General features: G+C 40.6%; 1 protein-coding gene across 1 annotated transcript in view; it reads left to right on the top strand.

The window, feature by feature from the left end:
* dnah9 (dynein, axonemal, heavy chain 9) overlaps window positions 1-25,156 on the top strand; it is a 212,060-nt gene that overhangs the window by 127,766 nt on the left and 59,138 nt on the right. The window contains exons 42-54 of the mRNA XM_060939807.1: window positions 898-1,059; window positions 3,133-3,329; window positions 4,455-4,617; window positions 6,494-6,617; window positions 6,895-7,037; window positions 7,450-7,611; window positions 8,005-8,238; window positions 12,441-12,701; window positions 21,290-21,715; window positions 22,110-22,229; window positions 22,643-22,831; window positions 23,068-23,303; window positions 23,417-23,539. Coding sequence (XP_060795790.1) covers window positions 898-1,059; window positions 3,133-3,329; window positions 4,455-4,617; window positions 6,494-6,617; window positions 6,895-7,037; window positions 7,450-7,611; window positions 8,005-8,238; window positions 12,441-12,701; window positions 21,290-21,715; window positions 22,110-22,229; window positions 22,643-22,831; window positions 23,068-23,303; window positions 23,417-23,539 — 2,540 coding nt within the window. The remainder of the gene's footprint in view (window positions 1-897; window positions 1,060-3,132; window positions 3,330-4,454; window positions 4,618-6,493; window positions 6,618-6,894; window positions 7,038-7,449; window positions 7,612-8,004; window positions 8,239-12,440; window positions 12,702-21,289; window positions 21,716-22,109; window positions 22,230-22,642; window positions 22,832-23,067; window positions 23,304-23,416; window positions 23,540-25,156) is intronic.

The following is a 25,156-nucleotide window of genomic DNA, read 5'->3' as shown; positions in this document are numbered from 1 at the left end:
GGTATTTTTGGTGCCGATGGTGTTGATGTTTTTTGTATTGGTGGTGGTGGTGGTATTTTTGGTGCTCATGGTGTTGATGTTTTTTGTATTATTGTTGTTGGTGGCATTGGTATTTTTGGTGCTGATAGTGTTGATGTTTTTTGTGTTGTTGTTGTTGGTGGTGTTGGTATTTTTGGTGCTGAGCTGATGGTATTTCTGTTTTTTGTATTCGTGGTGGTGGTGGTGTTGATATTTTTGGTGCTGATGGTGTTGATGTTTTTTGCATTGTTGGTAGTGATGGTGTTGGTATTTTTGGTGCTTATGGTGTTGATTTTTGCATTGTTGTTGTTGATGTTGGTATTTTTGGTGCTGATGGTGTTGATGTTTCTTGCATTGTTGTTGGTGTTGGTGGTAGTGTGTTTTTTTGTTGGTGGTGGTGGTTATTCACAAAGGTTCATTGCCATCAGAAAATGCACAGGACTTACAAAATACTTTTTGGTTTCTATTGTCTATACTTTTGTGCCTCGGAGAATGGGAACAGTCAGCTTCCTCGGGTAATTAATACATTGCGTTCCATGGCATTTAATAATTTACCTGCTATAATAAATTCTAGAAACGGATTTAATCTTCTTTTGAAGTCAATTCTATTATGAACTTGTTTTCACATGCTGTAAATGGTTTAGTCCTTTCTTTGTTGAACCTGTCAGACCTTTGCAAGCTTGATGATATTTGTTCTGTCTGCATTTGGCCTGAATACAGAATGGCTGTCCTCCAGAATGGCACAGCGTTTCATTATGAATTCTTCATTATGCTTTTTGTGCTTTTTTTCTACAGCATCTAATGAACAAATGAAAATTGAAAGACCTGTCCTCATGGTTGTGTGCAATGATTTTTTTTTGTATATCTTCTCCATTTCAGGGCATTCTCTTTTGTAAAAGTGAGTGCATCAAGACACCTCAGGACCTGATAAAGATTTACCTCCATGAGTCCAACCGAGTTTATCAGGACAAGATGGTGGAAGAGAAGGACTTTGCAGTGTTTGATAAGCTGCAGTCTGATACAGTGAAAAAGTTTTATGAGGTGAGAGGCTTTGGCTTCAGTTTGACAAAGCAGGAAGTGGTCATTATAACACGTGTGTCTGGTTCAGTGAGGCTGTTCTGGTCGGGTTAGTCAGTACTGCCTCAGACAGACAAAGTTAATCAGAACTAAAGCCTGTCAGCCTGCACTGCCATCAGTCCAGCAAATTAGAGGAAAAATATGGAGGATAAAAAAAGAAATGATGTAATGGTTGTTCTTTCCACTGCCCACTGACTCCCTCAGTTTATCACAGAGTGGTGATTCTAGTAGAAAGAGGGAGAAAACTGACAAGCCCTTCCTGCTGCAAAACAGAATTCTGTCAACTTCATCACACACACATTCTCAACTTTCCTAGTCCTGCTGCGTCAGTCTATCATGTCAGCCAAGAAAGGAAGCTGCCCAACTCCAGTGTAGGCAGGAGCTCTGTGAAAGAAATAATTATGAATTGTGTTAATGACACCAATTAAAACAAATGAATGGAATATTTTAGGCAGGTATTGTTCTAATTCAACCCCAAATCAGAAAAAAAAATTAGGATGGTATGGAAAGTGCAAATAAAAAAAGAAAGAAGTGATTTCTAAATTTACTTTAACTTGTATTTCATTGCAGACAGTATGACCCCAAGGTATTCCATGTTTTGTCTTGTTAACTTCATTTCATTTGTTAATATACATCCATTCCTGTGTTTCAGGCCTGTAACACATTCCAAAAACACTTGGGACGGAGGCAATTTAGGGCTAGTAATGAGGTCAAACAATAAAATAATGATATGGTTTGAAACAAGTGATAACTTAGTGTCTGAGGAGTAAAGATAGGCAGAGGATCTCCAGATTGTCGACAAATTGAGAAAACAATGTTCCGCAAAGAAAGATATGAAGGGATTTGGATATTTCACCCTCTACGGTACATATCATTAAATTATTCAAGGAATCTGGAGGAATTTCCATGCCTAAAGGGCAAGGGCATAAGCCTAAGCCGAACACCCATGATCTCCGATCCCTCAGATGCATTGCATCAAGAACTGTCATTCATCTATAGCTGATATAACCACATGGGCTTGGGATTATTTTGGCAAACCTTTGTCAAGCACTACAATACGGAGTTACATCCACAAATGCCAGTTAAAACTTTACTGTGCAAAAAGGAAGCCTTATGTTAACTGCGTTCAGAAGCACCGTCGACTTCTCTGGGCTCAGATGCATTTTGGATGGACCATCACACAGTGGAAACATGGACTGTGTTCAAACAAATCAGTATTCCAGGTTTTTTTTTTTTTTGGAAGAAATGGAGGCCATGTGCATCAGACTAAAGAGAAAACAGACCATCCAGACTGTTACCAACAACAAGTCCAAAAACCAGGGTCCGTCAGACTATAGGGGTTGTGTCAGTACTCTTGGCAAAAGTAACTTACACATCTGTGATGGCAGCATTCATGCAGAAAAGTACAGTGAGACTCTTGAGCAACATATGCTGCCTTCAAGACGACATCTTTTACAGGGAAATTTCAACAAACCACGTTCTAGACACATTACAAAACCATGGCTGTGGAAGAAGAGGTTCCTTGTTCCGTCTGTCCCCAATAGAGAACGTGTAGAGGATTTTAAAACAAATATGACACTGATGACCCTGTACTGTTGCACACTTTAAGACCTGTTTGCAGGAAAAATGGGACAAAATAACACCTGAAATGCTTCATCACTTGGTGTCTTCAGTCCCTAAAAATCTTTTAAGTGTTGTGAGAACGAATGGCAACATTACAAAGTGGTAAATGCTTTACCGTCCCAAATTTTTGAAATGTGTTGCAAGAATCAAAATTGAAATGTGTTTATTTAAAAAAAAACAACAATAAAATTCATAACATAAAATAATGTCCTGTTGTATTGTTTTGAGTGCAATACATGTCAGATTATTTACAAATCATTGTTTTCAGTTTTAATTTCAATTTCAACATACCATCCCAACTTTTTCTGATTTGGGGTTGTACATTTGAACTGTCCCATCCCAAGATGGCAGCATTCTAGAGTTGGTATTAAATGTTTAATAATTGATAGTATGCTAAGTTTGTGTTCCCATCAGGACATGGAGGAGGCCCTGGCAGAGGCCAAGCTGATGAATATGTACTGCCATTTCGCCTTGGGCATTGGTGAGCCAAAATACATGCCTGTGCAGTCCTGGGAAAGCTTGAACAAAACCCTTCTGGAGGCTCTCGACAGCTACAATGAGGTCAACGCTGCACTCAATCTTGTTCTCTTCGAGGATGCCATGTGTCATATGTAAGCAAAAGATGAATATTGAATCTATCTATCTATCTATCTATCTATCTATCTATCTATCTATCTATTGGATATTACACTGTTGCACGAAGATATGAAGTTTATTTTTGCGTGGTGAATGGATATATCACGAGTGAGTGAAGCAACCAAGTGATATATTTTTCAACATGAGAAGATAAACTTCATATCTTCGTGCCACTGGGTCATGTTCTAGTACATTCCACAAATGTTCTGGACACATCCACAAAAAAAAAAAAAATTGGAATTATGTCACTCAGATCCACGATGTATTTCATATAAAAAATGTGAGTTTTTTAACACGAAAACATAAACTTCATAACTTCATATCTTCAAGCCAACGTGTGATGTTCTTTTTATTATATAGACACATTCACAAAAATTACCCAAATGTATCAAAACAATTCATTGATTTCCTCACAAGTGACACATAGAGATTTATGTCACGGTTTTGGTTCTGGGTGGCACAGTGGTGTAGTGGTTAGCACTGTCGCCTCACAGCAAAGAAGGCCCTGGGTTCAAGCCCAATGGCTGACGGGGGCCTTTCTGTGTGGAGTTTGCATGTTCTCCCCGTGTCTGTGTGGGTTTCCTCCGGGTGCTCCGGTTTGCCCCACAGTCCAAAGACATGCAGGTTAGCTTAACTGGTGGCTCTAAATTGACCGTAGGTATGAATGTGAGTGTGAATGGTTGTTTGTCTCTGGATTGGCCCTGTGGTAGATTGGCGACCTGTCCAGGGTGGGCCTCATCTCTCACCTAAGGTTGGCTGGGTTTGGCTCCAGCTTGCCCATGACCCTGTACAGGATAAGCAGTTACGGATAATGGATGGTTTTGGTCTTCCATGTCCCGGATGTAGCTCGTATGAAAAATATGAGTGATATATTTCCCAGTAAAACACTTGTGTGTGTGTGTGTGTATACTTGCAGCATATCAAGAAAAGTAAGAGGAAAGGGTTAGCCCGATTATGATGGTGTTTGTGGTGCCGAGGAGAAGGAAAATGATGACAGTGATGATGATGATAATGCTGATAACGAACTGACAGCGATGAGTTCCGCAATAACAACTCTAATTCCCTTCCTCTTGCATTTCCACCCTTCTCATCTGCTTCAGCTGTCGCATCAACCGCATCCTGGAGTCTCCCAGGGGAAACGCCTTGCTGGTCGGGGTGGGTGGGAGCGGCAAGCAGAGCTTGACAAGACTGGCAGCCTTCATCAGCTCCCTTGAGGTCTTTCAGATTACTTTGAAGAAAGGATACAGCATTACTGATCTCAAGGTGCAGCTTCTTGTAACACAAACATGTATAACACAACGTTCTGAGCACTTCATTTATTTTCTAAGTGACACACAGACAAGCTGAGAGATCGTACTTTTGTTTACTTTCTTGTAGTGTGTATCAGTCCTGTATAGGAATAAAGCTGGTCCCTGCAAAAGCCAACTCTTATAACATTTGAATATTTATCCCAAGGTCCTTTTCAGCACTCTGTGATATACAGTGGTGCTTGAAAGTTTGTGAACCCTTTAGAATTTTCTATATTTCTGCATAAATATGACCGAAAACATCATCAGATTTTCACACAAGTCCTAAAAGTAGATAAAGAGAACCCAGTTAAACAAATGAGACAAAAAATATTATACTTGGTCATTTATTTATTGAGGAAAATAATCCAATATTACATATCTGTGAGTGGCAAAAGTATGTGAACCTCTAGGATTAGCAGTTAATTTGAAGGTGAAATTAGAGTCAGGTGTTTTCAATCAATGGGATGACAATCAGGTGTGAGTGGGCACCCTGTTTTATTTAAAGAACAGGGATCAATCAAAGTCTGATCTTCACAACACATGTTTGTGGAAGTGTATCATGGCACGAACAAAGGAGATTTCTGAGGACCTCAGAAAAAGCGTTGTTGATGCTCATCAGGCTGGAAAAGGTTACAAAACCATCACTAAAGAGTTTGGACTCCACCAATCCACAGTCAGACAGATTGTGTACAAATGGAGGAAATTCAAGACCATTGTTACCCTTCCCAGGAGTGGTTGACCAACAAAGATCACTCTAAGAGCAAGGCATGTAATAGTCGGCGAGGTCACAAAGGACCCCAGGGCAACTTCTAAGCAACTGAAGGCCTCTCTCACATTGGCTAATGTTAATGTTCATGAGTCCACCATCAGGAAAACACTGAACAACAATGGTGTGCTTGGCAGGGTTGCAAGGAGAAAGCCACTGCTCTCCAAAAAGAACATTGCTGCTCGTCTGCAGTTTGCTAAAGATCATGTGGACAAGCCAGAAGGCTATTGGAAAAATGTTTTGTGGACAGATGAGACCAAAATGGAACTTTTTGGTTTAAATGAGAAGTGTTATGTTTGGAGAAAGGAAAACACTGCATTCCAGCATAAGAACCTTATCCCATCTGTGAAACATGGTGGTGGTAGTATCATGGTTTGGGCCTGTTTTGCTGCATCTGGGCCAGGACGGCTTGCCATCATTGATGGAACAATGAATTCTGAATTATACCAGCGAATTCTAAAGGAAAATGTCAGGACATCTGTCCATGAACTGAATCTCAAGAGAAGGTGGGTCATGCAGCAAGACAACGGCCCTAAGCACACAAGTTGTTCTACCAAAGAACGGTTAAAGAAGAATAAAGTTAATGTTTTCGAATGACCAAGTCAAAGTCCTGACCTTAATCCAATCAAAATGTTGTGGAAGGACCCGAAGTGAGCAGTTCATGTGAGGAAACCCACCAACATCCCAGAGTTGAAGCTGTTCTGTACGGAGGAATGGGCTAAAATTCCTCCAAGCCGGTGTGCAGGACTGATCAACAGTTACTGGAAACATTTAGTTTCAGTTATTGCTGCACAAGGGGGTCACACCAGATACTGAAAGCAAAGGTTCACATACTTTTGCCACTCACAGATATGTAATATTGGATCATTTTCCTCAATAAATAAATGACCAAGTATAATATTTTTGTCTCATTTGTTTAACTGGGTTCTCTTTATCTACTTTTAGGACTTGTGTGAAAATCTGATGATGTTTTAGGTCATATTTATGCAGAAATATAGAAAATTCTAAAGGGTTCACAAACTTTCAAGCACCACTGTAATGCAGAATTGCAAAATGTCAGTCTGACAGGAGTCTGTCCTTTTAGAGTGATTTGGGCACGCTGTACATCAAAGCCGGGGTGAAGAACGTTGGCACGGTGTTCCTCATGACAGATGCCCAGGTTGCAGATGAGAAGTTCCTTGTGTTAGTCAATGATCTTTTGGCATCCGGTAAGCACTGACAAGTACTAAATCAAGGCTGGCTTTGAAGTCGGCTTTATTTCTCTGCCAGCTAATCGTTGTGATTGTGGTCTATTAGTACCACATTATTTTAAAGTAGCATTACTACAAGATAGTGTTAGTAATTTTAGTCATTTAAGTGTACTCCCTTATGTTCTTTTGAAATATTTAATTCTAATAATTACAAGACCTGACAGAATGGTAATTCGTTTAGCTGTCATCACCCTCAGCTTCTCACTGTCTGTATATTTGTTTCTCTTCCACACAGGTGAGATCCCAGACCTGTTCCCTGACGATGAGGTGGAGAACATCATTAACGGCGTGAGGAATGAGGTGCGTGGCCTGGGCCTCCAGGACACCAGGGAGAACTGCTGGAAATTCTTCATCGACCGCGTCCGTCGGCAGCTCAAGGTGTGTGAGGATGAGTGATTCATGGGAACACCAACATCTTAGCATGAGTGCATGCAGTGTCGATTTCTTTTAGATGGGCTGACATGTTTTCTTACAATATTGTATAATAATATACGATGCTGGCTAAGTCACAGTTTGCCCTTTTAAGATTGCAGTATGGCATGTAGTAAATAGGAAAGTCTTTATTGTGTTTTGATAGATTCAGACAGTTTTCATGACAGTCAAGATGCCAAATGCCTCCCTTTCCATAAGTTAGGAATAAAAAACAAGGCGTGCTCTTAAAAGAAAATAATCAATAACAGGGTGGTGTGATACCGTTACCATCCCAAAGTAACTGCATGTCCTAAAGATTTTATTGAGGATTATGTAAGGATTTTCCTTTAACCGGACTTGGGCTATCCTATATTTGCAGGTGGCTCTGTGTTTCTCCCCCGTGGGTAACAAGCTGAGGGTACGCAGCAGGAAGTTCCCAGCTGTGGTGAATTGTACTGCCATCGATTGGTTCCATGAGTGGCCGCAGGAGGCACTGGAGTCTGTCAGCTTGAGGTTCCTCCAGGAGGTGGAGCACATTGAGGTGAGAAAAGTTCATAATATGGGTCAGCGGTCAAACACCTCATTACACAGGGCTCCTTGACACAGAAATGTAATTTGATATATGGTGATTACATCATATACCTTTTTTTTTTTTTTTTTTTTACTGCACAGACCTAGATAGTATCCAAGTGAGAACAACTCTTGGGTGAGCTGTTAACATAATTCAGTGCAGAGTCTTTTTTTTTTTCAAGTCAAGATGCCTGGAGTTATGAGAGAAATAATTAGCCTGTGCTGGGTGGTGTAAAGTCATTTTCAGTGTCGTGTTTGGAAGGAAATGATGATCAGAACTGAATGCATTGACACCTCTGGCAAGGTGCTGGTTTTTTTACACTCAGATAGTAATTAGATTTTTTTGTCCTCCCCACATGTGTAGCCAAAAGTGAAAGACTCTGTGAGCAAGTTTATGGCTTATGTCCATGTCAGCGTCAACAAAACCTCGAAAGACTACCTGGTCAATGACAGGCGCTACAACTACACTACACCCAAGTCCTTCCTGGAGCAGATCAAACTGTACAGGAACCTGCTGGCTCTCAAGAGGAAGGACCTCAGCATGAAAATGGAGCGACTAGAAAACGGCCTGGAGAAGCTCAACAGCACCTCGGCTCAGGTATGTCCTTCATCCTGCCTGCCTAAAATACAGTCTAATATAATCAGCTTCCATACTCAGCAGAACAATGAGTGGGCTAAATGAAAATCCAGTGAAGTAGATTTTTTTAAGCTCAGTGATGTCAATGTTGTAAATGGATGCGGTCCTTTTGCATTGATCGGCAGTATCCAAATGAGAGCATAATCGGGAAATCTGAGAGAAAAATGCAGTAACGTGCATGACACTGTACCTCGCTATAGTCCATCACCAGCTTAGGTCCATTTCTTTCTGTTTTGCTATTCAGCAGCAGTGTGCATTTACTCAAATGAACCATCATCCCCAGCAGAAGCCGTTTATTTTCAGATTACCGCCTCCATAGACGTCTCTTTAAAAAGACACACTGGAATGAGCTTTAATTGTGTCTATTTGGAGTCGCTGATTATAGCTCCTTTTTTTTTTTTTTTGTTCAGCCATCAGGTCTCTCTGCAGATTTCAAGGAAGAGTGCGGGTCAGTTGGCGTCAGATCTGTGCGCTCGACACATTGTGTGCATTTAGAAAAAAAAAAAGGTCAGAAAGGTCTGTGGAATAAATTAATGACCAAACGTTGCCTGTGTCAACCCAGCATGCAATTTTGCATAATCTTGAGGTTAATAATGTTTAATGAAGGGCTTCTGAAACTTTAAAACATTGTTAGCTCGAGTTATAATCCTCCTAAGGTTGCTTTGCTTTGGTGCTGGTTAATTTGAACGACTGTGTGTTATGAGCTGTGCTGTGGCTTCTCTAAGCTGTTTGTGTCAGGTTAGAAGCAGGTGGGTGTGAATCCCAGAGGTACAGACCTGCTAAAGCTCTCTTTTCATTCGCAACTAATGGCTTCAGGGCGGCAATTTTTGGACCTCGCCGCGCTTTCAATGCAAAAGCAATCGCAGATCTCATTTGCACGCATAAGTCACACTTCTCGAGAGGAAGGTGGGGAAACTGATTTGAAACACTCTATTGTGCAGAGAGAGAGATTGGCGCCCACTGGAGTGGCTTGTTTAGATTAGTGCCTCGGGAATTGATGATGAAGAAGAGTAGGAAAGAGGGTTGGGTCAGGAAAGATAGCTGGATGGCTATCAAAATACGAAGTGGGTGTTAATGAGGAAGAAAGCTTATTGGTGTTGTAGCGCTTGACTTTATTGAAGTGGGACCACTGTAACATGTAATTAGTGAATATTGATGCAAACTAGCTGGTCTCTACTCGCATGCTAGAGACTTCATATGGATTTTTGCCAGGTTATCCTTTATTAGATCCATTTATTAGATCCATTATTAGATTGTGGAATATTGGTCCATTGCTTTAGGCACACTTTGAGACCACATTACTTTGAATCAGGTTTTTTCCCTGCTTCTCATTGAAAACATGCAATATTTGGTTTCATCTCTGCTATAAAACTAGATAATGCTGCTTTATTAGCCATAAACACCTTTTTTTCTCCCAAAACTGTTTATAATAATGTTTGCTGAGCCGTGTTCACATAAATGTAGTTATCTTTAATCTTCAGTCTTCTTCCACTCTCTTTCTACTCTTTGAGAGTTGCATGAAATTAAGGGTTTAACAGAGGTCATACTGGCCTGATACGCTTTTGATGGAATCTTCAGTCCCTACATGGTGCAGCTCTGTGCCGAAGTTGTATGTAGCTCTCTGAGTACCTTTTCTTCTGCAGAAGTGGAGATCATTATAGCTGTTTCATGCCGTGTGGAGAGCAAAGAAGGAGAAACTCGGATGAAGTGGGATTTAAGTGTGCTTTCTGACTGTGCTTTGCGAGTAATTAGTACTCCATCATCTCTACCTCCTATTCATCTGTTTAATTACCCACATGATAGCAACTTGATTTTTGTGTGTTTCGCCATTCGCTACCTCGAAGGTGGTTTGTCCCAGACGTCTCATTTTCTTCTGACTAATCAGCTCATTTGGAAGCAAAAAAAAGCTTTTGATTTCTCATGTACCTTGAGAAGAGTTGAGATTGCAGAGGAACTTTTTTTTTATACTCTACTCATCTAACATTTTGTGCAGTCTAGTTCGTACATCATGCTGCTTTAGATTGTTGCTGATGGCAGTTGTATAGCTAATTACTTCATTGCAATTCTCTCCTCTGATTGACTTTTCCATCTCTGACAGTGCTCGGTGGAAAATGGCCGTATCAAGCATTCTGTAATTAGGAAAGGCTTTGTTTATTAAAGTATCCGCATCAATCATATCTACACCAGCCTTCATTCTTGGTATTGTTTTTGCCCATTATCAATTAAAAATGACAACACACTCATTTCTCAGATAAAATCAAAAATACAATTTTAATCCAACTCCAAAACAATAACAAATGATCTGTTATTCATAAGCTCTAGAGATTCAATTAGATGATAATGACAAATTCATTAGTTTTCATATTTAATGATGAGGCTCATGATAAATACAGCTTACAGCATATGCTCTGTTTCATTTATAATTCAAACAGCTTTGTATTATTATTATTATTATTATTATTATTATTATTATTATTATTATTATTATTATTATACTCAGCTCTAACAAAGTACCATGAGCCCAAAACATGAAATGCATTCTCTACATTGGAATGATTTTCAGTCTTGCTGGATGTGTGAAGAAACAACTGGTGATTACATGATTATATGCGCTGGTCCTTGGGCTCACCCAGTCACTCACCCAGTTCCAGATCAATTGTGTAAAACATCTCAACTTAAAGAGCAACTTATTTACTGCAAGTTAAAATAAGCCTAAGAAATAAATGTTTGGTGAGTACAAGTGCTTTCCATAGGGAGTTAATACTCACTTTTTTTTTTTCAAAATTAACAGACATGCTATCAGTAATAGTGTTCTACTGCCATTTAAGAAAGTATGAAACTAATCTGATTATTAAATGTATTGTTGAGAGAAGAATTCAATTTTTAATCAGATTCACAAAGAATTTTATTGACCAGGTATGGGTTTATCCTTGGCATTTTCAAACAAACAAACAAACAAACAAACAAACAAACAAACAAACAAACAAACAAACAAGCAAGCAAGCAAACAAAAAAGTGCTAGCTGGATCACCTTTTGTGCTGAAACAGAAAAAGGCTCATGTGATGTGCACATAAAATAAATATTGGTTTAACTCTGGAAATAAGGAGGTTATTTGCTTTCACTGTAGTTTTGGAGGCAGAAAATCAATAGAAGTAGAGCTGCATATGTTACCTGACTGTATGGATCTACAATTATAGTGGGATGTTGGATTGCATACTGCTGAATTTCCCCCAACATGGTATTATTTTTAGTTGCATTGCACTGTTGCAATAATGGCGATGAAATATTTTCAATTCAGCGTTTCATAAATTTCATTGTATTTGCTTACTAACACTTTTTTTCTTTACCAACACTTTATCCTCACTATTTATTCAGCTTGCATCCCCTCAGCTTGTGACCTGATTGGTTGACACTTAACATTTTGTTAAATAGTTAAAATTTTATAACTTTTGGAAACACTCTGCTGTGAGAAAACAACAACAACAAACAAAAAACTAGTGGCAGCATTTTTAAAAGTTGTCACATCCAGCCTGCTTTGTGGCTGCTTCCCATCGGATTACATGCAAAACATTCACAGGAATTTAAGGCAAGTGTGAAAGCAACCTTCATGTTCATTTACAAGGAGCTTGACTCGACAGGTTCTCTGTTAACACAGAGCTGGAAACAAGTTAAACAGTAAAATAATCAAGTACAAGAAAAAGTGAAACATGAAAAAAAGATTAAATTGAATAGCATAAAGCATGACAGGATGAATAACAAAAGCAGCAAAGAAAAAAGTGTCTGAGAATTACAAATGTCTATGCACTAAAGAGCAGGATGTGTGAGATATGCAAGTTTTATCTCCCTCAAGCATTCTGAATCATCCCCATGCCACTGCTGAAGATTATTGAAGATTCATATTGAAGATTAATAGTTGGATAAGAATCATAATAGAGCAGGCTTGGTCAATTAGTATCAGTGTCACGTCTTGGGAAGAGTCAGCATGCAGGACCATGGATCACTGGCGTGCAATAATCCTTTATAGAAACCTCAGCATCTCTTTTTTTTCACATGACCATTAGAATAGTTGTAGCAGCTAAGGCACACAGCCTATATAATATACCATCTCTAAAGCATTAACTTGTTTATTATTTCTCATGGATCCTCTTGTGTCCTGCGGTAGGTAGATGACCTGAAGGCCAAGCTGGCAGCTCAGGAAGTGGACCTGAAGCAGAAGAACGAGGACGCAGACAAGCTAATTCAGGTGGTGGGGGTGGAAACAGAGAAGGTGAGTCGGGAAAAGGCTGTGGCTGATGAGGAGGAGAAGAAGGTGGCCAGCATCGCTGAAGTTGTGGGCAAAAAGCAGAGAGACTGCGAGACAGATTTGGCCAAGGCTGAGCCTGCTCTCATAGCTGCCCAGGAAGCCCTCAACACACTCAACAAGGTCAGACACACAACACAGCATATCTTCTTACAAATTAGCTCTGGTCTACGGTATTGCTATATGTGACATATAGAATTGTGTTCTTATCAGAAAATAAAAAACGACAGGGTGGTGCTTAACAAAGTGTTTTTTTCCCCCTCATATCACAGCAATTTGCCGGGTTTTTTTTAGTCATTAAAGAATGACATCATACTTTTTAACAAGTTAGTTCCTTTTATCATTTTATGTTATAGCAGTTTGTCATGTTGGCAAAAAAAAAAAAAAAAGAATTTCCGGGAAATGGCAGGACAGCTTGACCTCACTTACAAAACTTTGACACTGGAGACTCCTTCCATAAATGTGAAATAAATATCTCCTTACAGAAAGCTGAACCATTTCAATGATTAGACATTTTTCTTTGTTAAATAGTGTTTTTATTATTAGCCATCCTTAAAGGAACAGTCCACCGTACTTCCATAATGAAATATGTTCTTCTCTGAAGTGAGACGAGCTGATCCGTACTTCTCCGAGCTTTGCGCGACCTCCCAGTCAGTCAAACGCGCTGTTACTCCTGTTAGCAATGTAGCTAGGCTCAGCATGGCCAATGGTATTTTTTGGGGCTGTAGTTAGATGCGACCAAACTCTTCCACGTTTTTCCTGTTTACATAGGTTTATATGACCAGTGACATGAAACAAAGTTCAGTTACACAAATTGAAACGTGGCGATTTTCTATGCTATGGAAAGTCTGCACTATAATGACAGGCGTACTAACACCTTCTGCGCGCTTCGACAGCACATTGATACCTTCACGATTGAAGGTATCAATGCGCTGTCGAAGCGCGCAGAAGGTGTTAGTACGCCTGTCATTATAGTGCGGACTTTCCATAACATAGAAAATCGCCACGTTTCAATTTGTGTAACTGAACTTTGTTTCATGTCACTGGTCATATAAACCTATGTAAACAGGAAAAACGTGGAAGAGTTTGGTCGCATCTAACTACAGCCCCAAAAAATACCATTGGCCATGCTGAGCCTAGCTACATTGCTAACAGGAGTAACAGCGCGTCTGACTGACTGGGAGGTCGCGCAAAGCTCGGAGAGGTACGGATCAGCTAGTCTCAATTCAGAGAAGAACATATTTCATTATGGAAGTACGGTGGACTGTTCCTTTAAACCACATCCCATGTGAATTATTATTGTAGTATGACTATAAAAATGCTAACATATTAGAAGGAGTGCATTAATATAACCCTGACCTACTGACCAATCAGATTTAAGAATTCGACAGTGCTGGGGTATAAGGAAGTATAAGACCCCAAAAAAGAATTTTACAGCTCTGTAGCAACTGTGGGATGAATGAATCAATTATTGATTTATCATTAATTTATTATGTGAAACAAATCTATGACAGTTTTATTACTGTATAAATCAAATGTTACATAAGTGCAAATGATCACAGCCTGAAACTACAACCGCAAATCAGAAAAACTTGGGATGGTATGGAAAATACAAATAAAAAAAGAAAGAAGGGATTTCTAAATGGACCTTGATTTGTGTTTCATTGCAGACAGTATGACCCCAAGATATTCCATGTTTTGTCTGGTCAACTTCATTTCATGTATTAATATACATCCAGTCCTGCATTTCAGGCCTGCAACACATTCTAAAGACAGTTGGGATGGGGGCAATTTAGGGCTAGTAATGAGGGGAAAAAAAATAATGATGTGATTTGAAACAGGTGATGTCAACAAGTGGCTGTAATCATGATTTGGTAAAAAATCAGTATCCAGGAAAGGTCTAGCATTTGAAGATCAAAGATGGGCCGAGGATCTCCAGTTTGTCAACAAGTGCATGAGAAAACAATTTAAATGTTTAAAAACAATGTTCCTCAAGGAAAGACACAAAAGGATTTGGATATTTCACCCTCTCTGTTGCATAATATCATTAGATGATTCAAGGAACCTGGAGGAATTTTGGTGTGTAAAGGGCAAGGGCACAAGCCTAAGCTAAACACCCGTGATCTCCGATCCCTCAGATGGCACTGCATCAAGAACCGTCATTCATCTATAGCTGATATAACCACATGGGCTCGGGATTATTTTGGCAAACCTTTGTCAAGCACAACAATACAGAGTTACATCTACAAATGCCAGTTAAAACTTTACTGTGCAAAAAGGAAGCCTTGTGTTAACTGTATTCAGAAGCACCGTTGACTTCTCTGGGCTCAGAGGCATCTGGGATGGACCATCACACAGTGGAAATGTACAGTATATTGTGGTCAGATAAATCAGTATTTCAGGGCTTTTGGAAGAAATGGATGCCGTGTGTTCCAGACCAAAGATGAAAAGCACCATCCAGACTGTTACCAGCAACAAGTCCAAAAGTCAGGGTCTGTCACGGTATGGGGTTGTGTCAGTACTCTTGGCAAAGGTAACTTGCACTTCTGTAATGGAGCATTAATGCAGAAAAATACATTGAGATTCTGGAGCAACATATGCTACCTTTAAGACGACATCTTTTCCAGGGATATTTCAGCAAGTCAATGCAAACCATTTTCTGTACACATTACAAAGGCATTGCTGTGGATGAAGAGGGTGCCTGTCCCCTCTGTCCCTAATAGAGAATGTGTGGAGGATTTTGAAATTAAAAAATATGACAATAATGACCTCGGGTGGCATGGTGGTGTAGTGGTTAGCGCTGTCGCCTCACAGCAAGAAGGTCCTGGGTTCGAGCCCCGTGGCCGGCGAGGGCCTTTCTGTGCAGAGTTTGCATGTTCTCCCCGTGTCCGCGTGGATTTCCTCCGGGTGCTCCGGTTTCCCCCACAGTCCAAAGACATGCAGGTTAGGTTAACTGGTGACTCTAAATTGACCATAGGTGTGAATGGTTGTCTGTGTCTATGTGTCAGCCATGTGATGACCTGGCGACTTGTCCAGGGTGTACCCCACCTTTCGTCCGTAGTCAGCTGGGATAGGCTCCAGCTTGCCTGCGACCCTGTAGAACAGGATAAAGCGGCTAGAGATAATGAGATGAGAATAATGACCTCGTACTGTTGCACACCTTTAGATCTGTTTGCAGGGAGAATGGGACAAAATAACACCTGAAACATTTCATCACTTGGTGCCTTCAGTCCCTAAACGTCTTTTAAGTCTTGTGAGAAAGAATGGCAACATTATAAAGTGCTTTACTGTTCCAACTTTTTGAAATGTGTTGCAAGAATCAAAATTGAAATGTGTTTATTTTGAGAAAAAAACCAATAACATTCATGAGATAAAACATCAAATCATGTGCTGTTGTATTGTTTTGAGTGCAATACAGGTCAAATATTACTCACAACACAAAGTGTTGTTTTCAGTTTTAATTGAATTTCAACATACCATTCCAACCTTGTCTGATTTGGGGTTATATAAATGATCTGACTGACAGTCTTGACAAAACTTTGGCTTATTAGATCTGTCTTCATACCAATCGTGACCTGACCGCTGCTTTTTCAGTGGTGTAGTGGTTAGCACGGTCGCCTCACAGCAAGAAGGTTCCGGGTTTGAACCCAGCAGCCGGCGAGGGCCTTTCTGTGTGGAGTTTGCATGTTCTCCCCGTGTCTGCGTGGGTTTCCTCCGGGTGCTCCGGTTTCCCCCCCCAATCCAAAGACATGCAGTTAGGTTGATGTGGGGCGGCCTTGGGCTGAGGTGCCCTTGAGCAAGGTACCGAACCCCTGACTGCTCCCCGGGTGCTTTGGTGTGGCTGCGCACTGCTGAGTGTGTGCGTGTGTTCACTGCTTCAGATGGGTTAAATGCAGAGGATGAATTTCACTGTGCTTGTGACGAATAATAAAGGTTTCTTCTTCTTCATTCTCTTTGAACTCTGGGTTGCTGTTATTCTGTGAGCCCTTTCACACTAGCTCTATATTGCCAGCTTTGGTGACAAGGTGAGAATGCTAAGCTGTACAGAAATGACAAGTGGCATCTAGTTCCGATGTAAACGAGGACAAATGCTGAAGGAAAGCTCAAGGGGAACAAGACAAGTGGTGCTTACATAATTACAGTGGTGCTTGAAAGTTTGTGAACCCTTTAGAATTTTCTATATTTCTGCATAAATATGACCCAAAACATCATCAGATTTTCACACAAGCCCTAAAAGTAGATAAAGAGAACCCAGTTAAACAAATTAGACAAAAATATGATACTTGGTCATTTATTTATTGAGGAAAATGATCCAATATTACATATCTGTGGGTGGCAAAAGTATGTGAACCTCTAGGATTAGCAGTTAATTTGAAGGTGAAATTAGAGTCCGGTGTTTTCAATCAATTGGATGACAAATCAGGTGTGAGTGGGCACCCTGTTTTATTTAAAGAACAGGGATCTATCAAAGTCTGATCTTCACAACACATGTTTGTGGAAGTGTATCATGGCACGAACAAAGGAGATTTCTGAGGACCTCAGAAAAAGCGTTGTTGATGTTCATCAGGCTGGAAAAGGTTACAAAACCATCTCTAAAGAGTTTGGACTCCACCAATCCACAGTCAGACAGATTGTGGAGGAAATTCAAGACCATTGTTACCCTCCCCAGGAGTGGTCGACCAACAAAGATCACTCCAAGAGCAAGGCGTGTAATAGTTGGCGAGGTCACAAAGGACCCTAGGGTAACTTCTAAGCAATTGAAGGCCTCTCTCACATTGGCTAATGTTAATGTTCATGAGTCCACCATCAGGAGAACACTGAACAACAATGGTGTGCATGATAGGGTTGCAAGGAGAAAGCCACTGCTCTCCAAAAAACTTGCTGCTTGTCTGCAGTTTGCTAAAGATCACATTGACAAGCCAGAAGGCTATTGGAAAAATGTTTTGTGGACGGCTGAGCCCAAAATAGAACAATTTGGTTTAAATGAGAAGCGTTAAGTTTGGAGAAAGGAAAACACTGCATTCCAGCATAACAACCTTATCCCATCTGTGAAACATGGTGGTGGTAGTATCATGTTTTGGGCCTGTTTTGCTGAATCTGGGCCAGGACGGCTTGCCATCATTGATGGAACAATGAATTCTGAATTATACCAGCGAATTCTAAAGGAAAATGTCAGGACATCTGTCCACGAACTGAATTTCAAGAGAAGGTGGGTCATGCAGCAAGACAACGACCCTAAGCACACAAGTCATTCTACCAAAGAATGGTTAAAGAAGAATAAAGTTCATGTTTTGGAATGGCCAAGTCAAAGTCCTGACCTTAATCCAATCAAAATGTTGTTGAAGGACCTGAAGCGAGCAGTTCATGTGAGGAAACCCACCAACATCCCAGAGTTGAAGCTGTTCTGTATGGAGGAATGGGCTAAAATTCGTCCAAGCCGGTGTGCAGGACTGATCAACAGATACCGGAAACATTTAATTGCAGTTATTGCTGCACAAGGGGGTCACACCAGATACTGAAAGCAAAGGTTCACATACTTTTGCCACTCACAGACATGTAATATTGGATCATTTTCCTCAATAAATAAATGACCAAGTATAATATTTTTGTCTCATTTGTTTAACTGGGTTCTCTTTATCTACTTTTAGGACTTGTGTGAAAATCTGATGATGTTTTGGGTCATATTTTTGCAGAAATATAGAAATTGTGTAGAACCCAGTTAGAACCCAGTTAAACAAATGAGACAAAAATATTATACTTGGTCATTTATTTATTGAGGAAAATGATCCAATATTACATGTCTGTGAGTGGCAAAAGTATGTGAACCTTTGCTTTCAGTATCTGGTGTGACCCCCTTGTGCAGCAATAACTGCAATTAAATGTTTCCGGTATCTATTGATCAGTCCTGCACACCGGCTTGGATGAATTTTAGCCCATTCCTCCATACAGAACAGCTTCAACTCTGGGATGTTGGTGGGTTTCCTCACATGAACTGCTCGCTTCAGGTCCTTCCACAACATTTTGATTGGATTAAGGTCAGGACTTTGACTTGGCCATTCCAAAACATGAACTTTATTCTTCTTTAACCATTCTTTGGTAGAATGACTTGTGTGCTTAGGGTCGTTGTCTTGCTGCATGACCCACCTTCTCTTGAAATTCAGTTCGTGGACAGATGTCCTGACATTTTCCTTTAGAATTCGCTGGTATAATTCAGAATTCATTGTTCCATCAATGATGGCAAGCCGTCCTGGCCCAGATTCAGCAAAACAGGCCCAAAACACGATACTACCACCACCATGTTTCACAGATGGGATAAGGTTGTTATGCTGGAATGCAGTGTTTTCCTTTCTCCAAACTTAACGCTTCTCATTTAAACCAAATTGTTCTATTTTGGTCTCATCGGTCCACAAAACATTTTTCTAATAGCCTTCTGGCTTGTCCATGTGATCTTTAGCAAACTGCAGACAAGCAGCAAGTTTTTTGGAGAGCAGTGGCTTTCTCCTTGCAACCCTATCATGCACACCATTGTTGTTCAGTGTTCTCCTGATGGTGGACTCATGAACATTAACATTAGCCAATGTGAGAGAGGCCTTCAGTTGCTTAGAAGTTACCCTGGGGTCCTTTGTGACCTCGCCAACTATTACACGCCTTGCTCTTGGAGTGATCTTTGTTGGTCGACCACTCCTGGGGAGGGTAACAATGGTCTTGAATTTCCTCCATTTGTACACAATCTGTCTGACTGTGGATTGGTGGAGTCCAAACTCTTTAGAGATGGTTTTGTAACCTTTTCCAGCCTGATGAACATCAACAACGCTTTTTCTGAGGTCCTCAGAAATCTCCTTTGTTCGTGCCATGATACACTTGCACAAGCATGTGTTGTGAAGATCAGACTTTGATAGATCCCTGTTCTTTAAATAAAACAGGGTGCCCACTCACACCTGATTGTCATCCCATTGATTGAAAACACCTGACTCTAATTTCACCTTCAAATTAACTGCTAATCCTAGAGGTTCACATACTTTTGCCACCCACAGATATGTAATATTGGATCATTTTCCTCAATAAATAAATGACCAAGTATCATATTTTTGTCTAATTTGTTTAACTGGGTTCTCTTTATCTACTTTTAGGGCTTGTGTGAAAATCTGATGATGTTTTGGGTCATATTTATGCAGAAATATAGAAAATTCTAAAGGGTTCACAAACTTTCAAGCACCACTGTACATGTTAACAAGGTGATGTAGATGTGCCTTTTCATATTAAGAAATTTGAGAAATTTTAATTTTTCATGTTTCCATGGAAACAATTTCAGACTTAGTCTCTCAGGTTAATCTTAGGGGTAGGTTTTGTTTCTGGAACAGAACTTGAAAACTATGAGTGGTATGGTCTTGAAAGTTGGTATATGTGTTGATTAAGTAATGTATACGTGCCTTTTGATACTAAGAAATGTAAGAAGTTTTAATTTTTAGCTCACCTCGACCAAAGGTCTGGTGGGCTTATGCCATGGGCTGCTGAGGTCAGTCTAAAGAGGTATGGTTGGTTTCCTGCAGCAGAACTTGAAAAATGTGACAAATAATATCTTGAAACTTGGTATATAGTTGGTATATAGGGCAGTTGATATAGATGACTCTGTCTTCTTGTATTTATAGCCTGAAAGCTAGCCTGCTATCTAACCTGTAAACAGAATTTCTAGAGAATCTCTAGAATTTCTTGAGAATCATGTTTATATTCTTCACTTCTATTAACGCTAATGCAGCTAGCTGTATTAGCTAACCAGACAGCATTCTTGAAGTATTTCTGTCATCCTTATTAGTGTTTATAAAATTTCCTACAAATGTTAGTCACATGGACAATACAGCCAAAGCTAGCATGGCAGGATATTTATGAGGGGTTTTAGTGTTTTTAATATTTATTAAACGGTCATAACCTTCACTAATTCTTGCCAACGTGCTAACATAAGCTAACACAGACAGGATTTCTAAAAGTATTTGAAGTCATGTTTATACCTTCCCTGCTAATTTTAAACAGATGGAAAACTGAATACAGTCATGAAAATACACCGTTTGACAGCTGTCTTTTCAGTCTCTCTCTCTCTCTCTCTCTCTCTCTCTCTCTCTCTCTCTCTCATGCAGCTCATTTGATACTTGGCAAGACACCAGTGCAGTGCCATTTTTTCCTCACTATTGCATTTTGCAGCTTTAGACAAGAAAATTTATTCAGTGGTTGACTGTAGTCAATCATGTGGTACCTGCTAAACTATGCCTCAAAAATTGTTAATGCCAGTTAATCATAGGAGATTGCATGAAGGTAATTTTTGATTAAATGTAATCTGCTTATTACATGGTATGAGTGTGGAGATTAAATAAATCATGAGCTGTCTTACAACACTGGGAGGTACTCATTGTGCACAAAGATGACTGATGGAAGCAATGATGAAAAAAACACCATGACATCTTCTAGGTTAGCAAACCAACCACTGTTGAGATGTAAATTGCACATGTTCTGCTGACATTTCTGAGCTATCAGGGTACCAATGCAAAGGCATAGCCATATTTATGACTCAGACCCACCCACTGATCTGCAGTTTGCCGATAGACCCTTTTCAGGTTATTCACCAAATCGAGTGGTTTTTTTGTTTTTTAAATGCTATTTAGTATGAGCTGATATTTGATTAGCATACATGCTTTCAATGTCATATTTCTTCTCTTTAGAACAATCTGACAGAGTTGAAGTCCTTTGGCTCTCCCGTGGCTGCCGTCACCAACGTGACTGCTGCCGTCATGGTTCTAATGGCTCCTGGGGGCAAAGTTCCAAAAGACCGCAGCTGGAAAGCAGCTAAAGTCATGATGGCTAAAGTCGACACATTCCTGGACTCACTGATCAACTTCAACAAGGAGAACATCCATGAGAACTGCCTGAAAGCCATCCAGCCCTACCTGCAGGACAAAGAGTTCAAACCAGAGCTGGTGGCGGCAAAGTCCTTTGCTGCATCAGGCCTCTGCTCCTGGGTCATTAACATTGTAAAGTTCTATGAGGTTTACTGCGAAGTGGAGCCCAAGAGACAAGCCCTGAACCAGGCTAATGCAGAGCTCGCTTCTGCTCAGGAGAAGCTCTCTGTCATTAAAGAAAAAATCAATGTAAGGCAGCTGTACCTGGGGTTCTTTTTTTTTTTTTTGTCTCAGTCTCTCTTTCCAACAATATGAAAAACTTCAAAAGCATTGTTAGGTGTGCTTACGATCTCTTTACAGAAATAGTAGAGGCTAGATTGAAAACACTCCTGCAAAATGTTTTCAGTTCTCTATTTCAAAATGATAAAGCTGTGTTTTCAGCTGCTAATTGTGTTTGTCCCTTTGGTTATTATTACTGCAGCAAGGATTCATTGTTGAGGCAGCTAACTCTTTGTTAACTTTTCAAGGCTACAAAGATTGTAAACAAATACCTTGTTTATACTCTGATGTGGATAGCATTTAGAAGCGTTAATTTCTGGCTTTGTCTCTCTAACAACCTCTATTCTTCCTCTCCCCCTGACAGTGCCTTAATGAGAACTTGGCAAAGCTGACAGCAAAATTTGAGAAGGCCACAGCAGACAAGCTGAAGTGCCAACAAGAGGCCGAGACCACAGCACGCACAATCTCTCTTGCCAACCGCCTGGTGAGAAACACCCCCCCAACACACACACACACACACACACACACACACACACACACACACACACACACACACACACACACACACACACAAGTATATGGTTTTTGGCAGTGTTACTTTGCTCTCCTCTGGAAGCTAGTGAATTTCTATGAAGATCATGATGTGAAAAAAATCCTTTCAGGTAATTTTGGCAGCTTAGGTCTTAATTACTCAATAAACACAGCAGACGGGTGGACAGATCCGTCAGTCAAAGCCCCATGAGCAAAATCCGTGATCATTACTCTTTCCTAATATGAGCCAATCATGAAGCTAGTTAAAAAGATGTTTGCAAAATAGTGTGTTTGAACTGTTATCAATGGTGTTAACGACAAGATTCATGATCATATTTATTCAAGTGAATCATTCCCTCTCCTCAGGTTGGAGGGTTGGCATCGGAGAACGTGCGCTGGGCTGAGGCAGTGGCTAACTTCAAGCATCAGGAGAGTACTCTGTGTGGGGATGTTCTTCTCATTACTGCCTTTGTTTCTTATCTGGGCTACTTCACCAAGCGCTACCGTCACGAATTAATGGAAAATACCTGGAGGCCTTATCTTAGCCAACTTACAGTGGGTTTATTTCCATGCCTATTAAATATTAGATGGTTTACTCTGCAAACTCTTTGTCATTCTTGCCATGACTGCTATTACACTGCTAGACAACAACAGTAGCTTTTCTGTAATCTCTGTAACTTTATATCCTTTAGAACAACATCTCACTGTTTGTTCACTTGAGCGAACATTGTTTAGTCTTAGAACTGAGTCTCAGTGTGGTGACTCACTTACGTCTTCTTTTTCTCCATCAGGTGCCTATCCCAGTCACACCAGGTCTGGACCCTCTCACTATGCTGATGGATGATGCAGATCTCGCTGCCTGGCAGAACGAAGAGCTTCCAGCTGATCGGATGTCCACTGAGAATGCCACCATCTTAACCAGCTGTGAGCGCTGGCCACTCATGGTCGACCCCCAACTCCAGGGGATAAAATGGATTAAGAACAAATATGGAGATGACCTTCGTGTCATTAGGATTGGACAGAAAGGGTAAAAGTCACTGGCTGCTTTACCAATTTTCAATTTCTAATTTTTGTTATGTAGTATATTTTCTTGATTTCCCCTTATGTGGTTTTCTTTTGCCATCTGTTATTTCTTTATAGATATCTCGACTCGATTGAGAGGGCCTTATCTGCAGGTGAGATTGTCCTTATTGAAAATCTGGAGGAGACTGTTGATCCAGTGCTTGGGCCCCTGCTTGGTCAAGAAACAATAAAGAAAGGACGGTAAGTGTTGCAGAAACATCCAGTTGTGGTCAGAAGTTTACATACATGAATATGAGTGTCATGTCAATATTGGGCTTTCAGTGATTTTCTTTGAATGGTTCTTTCTCTGTGGCAGAATGATTATACAGCATATATCTTTAATAGTAAAAAAAAAAGTTGGTGCACAAGTTTTAATTTATTTTAAGTTCTTTGAAATCAACACAGGGTCAAAATTATACATACAGCACACCTAATATTTGGTTAAATGTCCCTAAGCAAGTTTTACCTTGATCAAATGCTTTTTGTTGCCATCACCAAGCTTCTGGCAGAATTGTGGTTAATTTGTCCACTCTTCATTGGTAGAGTCCAATTAAATTTTTTGGTTTCCTGACAGAGACCCGGCTTTTATGCACAGTCCACATATTTTTTGATAGGGTTGAAGTCAAGACTTATTTTAAGCTTAATGTTAGCCTGCTTTATCTATTCCACAACCAGCTTTGATGTGTATTTGGGGTCACTGTCCTATTTGAACAACAATTTGTTCCACTTTTCTGTTGTTTTGAGGATATATTGAAGAATTCTGATGTAGTCCTTCTTTATTATTACACCCACTTTGTGCAATGCACCAGTCCCACTGGCAGCAAAACAGCCCCAGAACATGATGCTACCACCACCATGCTTAAAAGTTGGTACAGTGTTCCTCTGTACCTCTGATTGTTGTGGCCAAACAACTCAATCTTTGTCTCATCCGACCATAAAACTTTCCTCCAAAAGGCTTTTTGATTTCTCCATGTGGTCAGCTACAAACTTTATTCAAGCTTGAAGGTGTGGATTTTGGAGCAGGGGCTTCTTTCTTGAATGGCAGCCTCTTAGTCCATGATGATGTAAAACTCATTTGACTGTAGACTGTAGTGCTTGGAACTATCCAAAGAACTTGTGAACCAAATTCTTGGTTTTTTTTCTTTTTCTATTAAAAGATGAATGTTGTACAGTCATTCTGCCACAGAAAAAGAACCATTCAAAGAAATCCGTGAAAGCCCAATATTGCTAACTATTGCCTCGTATAGTTATGCTGACTCAGGAGTATACTTCTAGGAGGGGTCCCCTCTAGGAGGGGTCTAGTTCCCCTCCTAGAACTGCCACCTTATTGTGGCGGAGGGGTTTGTGTGCTTGAATGATCCTAGGAACTATGTTGTCGGGGGCATTACGCCCCTGTTAGGGTCTCCCAAGACAGACAGCTCCTAGGTGACAGGCCAGACTAAGAGCAGTTCACCAAAACCCCTTAAGGATAACAATCTATCAAGGACCGTGACGTCGCCCGGTATGGCGCAGCCGGGGCCCCACCCTGGAGCCAGGCCCGGGGTTGGGGTTCATATGCGAGCGCTTGGTGGCTGGGCCTTTGCCCATGGGGCCTGGCTGGGCTCAGCCCGAAGCGGTGACGTGGGCCCGACCTCCTGTGGGTTCACCACCCACAGAGGTAGCCATAGGGGGCTGGTACAGTGTGGATTGGGCAACAGTCGAAGGCAGGGGCCTCGATGACCTGATCCCCGAACACAGCGGCTAGCTGTTGGGACATGGAATGTCACTTCGCTGGGGGGGGAAAGAGCCTGAGCTTGTGCGGGAGGTTGAGAGGTACCG

This window comes from Neoarius graeffei, chromosome 14 (genome assembly GCF_027579695.1).
Source record: "Neoarius graeffei isolate fNeoGra1 chromosome 14, fNeoGra1.pri, whole genome shotgun sequence".
NCBI classification, from domain to species: domain Eukaryota; kingdom Metazoa; phylum Chordata; class Actinopteri; order Siluriformes; family Ariidae; genus Neoarius; species Neoarius graeffei.
Note: the sequence above shows the minus strand (reverse complement) of the source record. Positions and strands in the feature narration are given on the sequence as shown.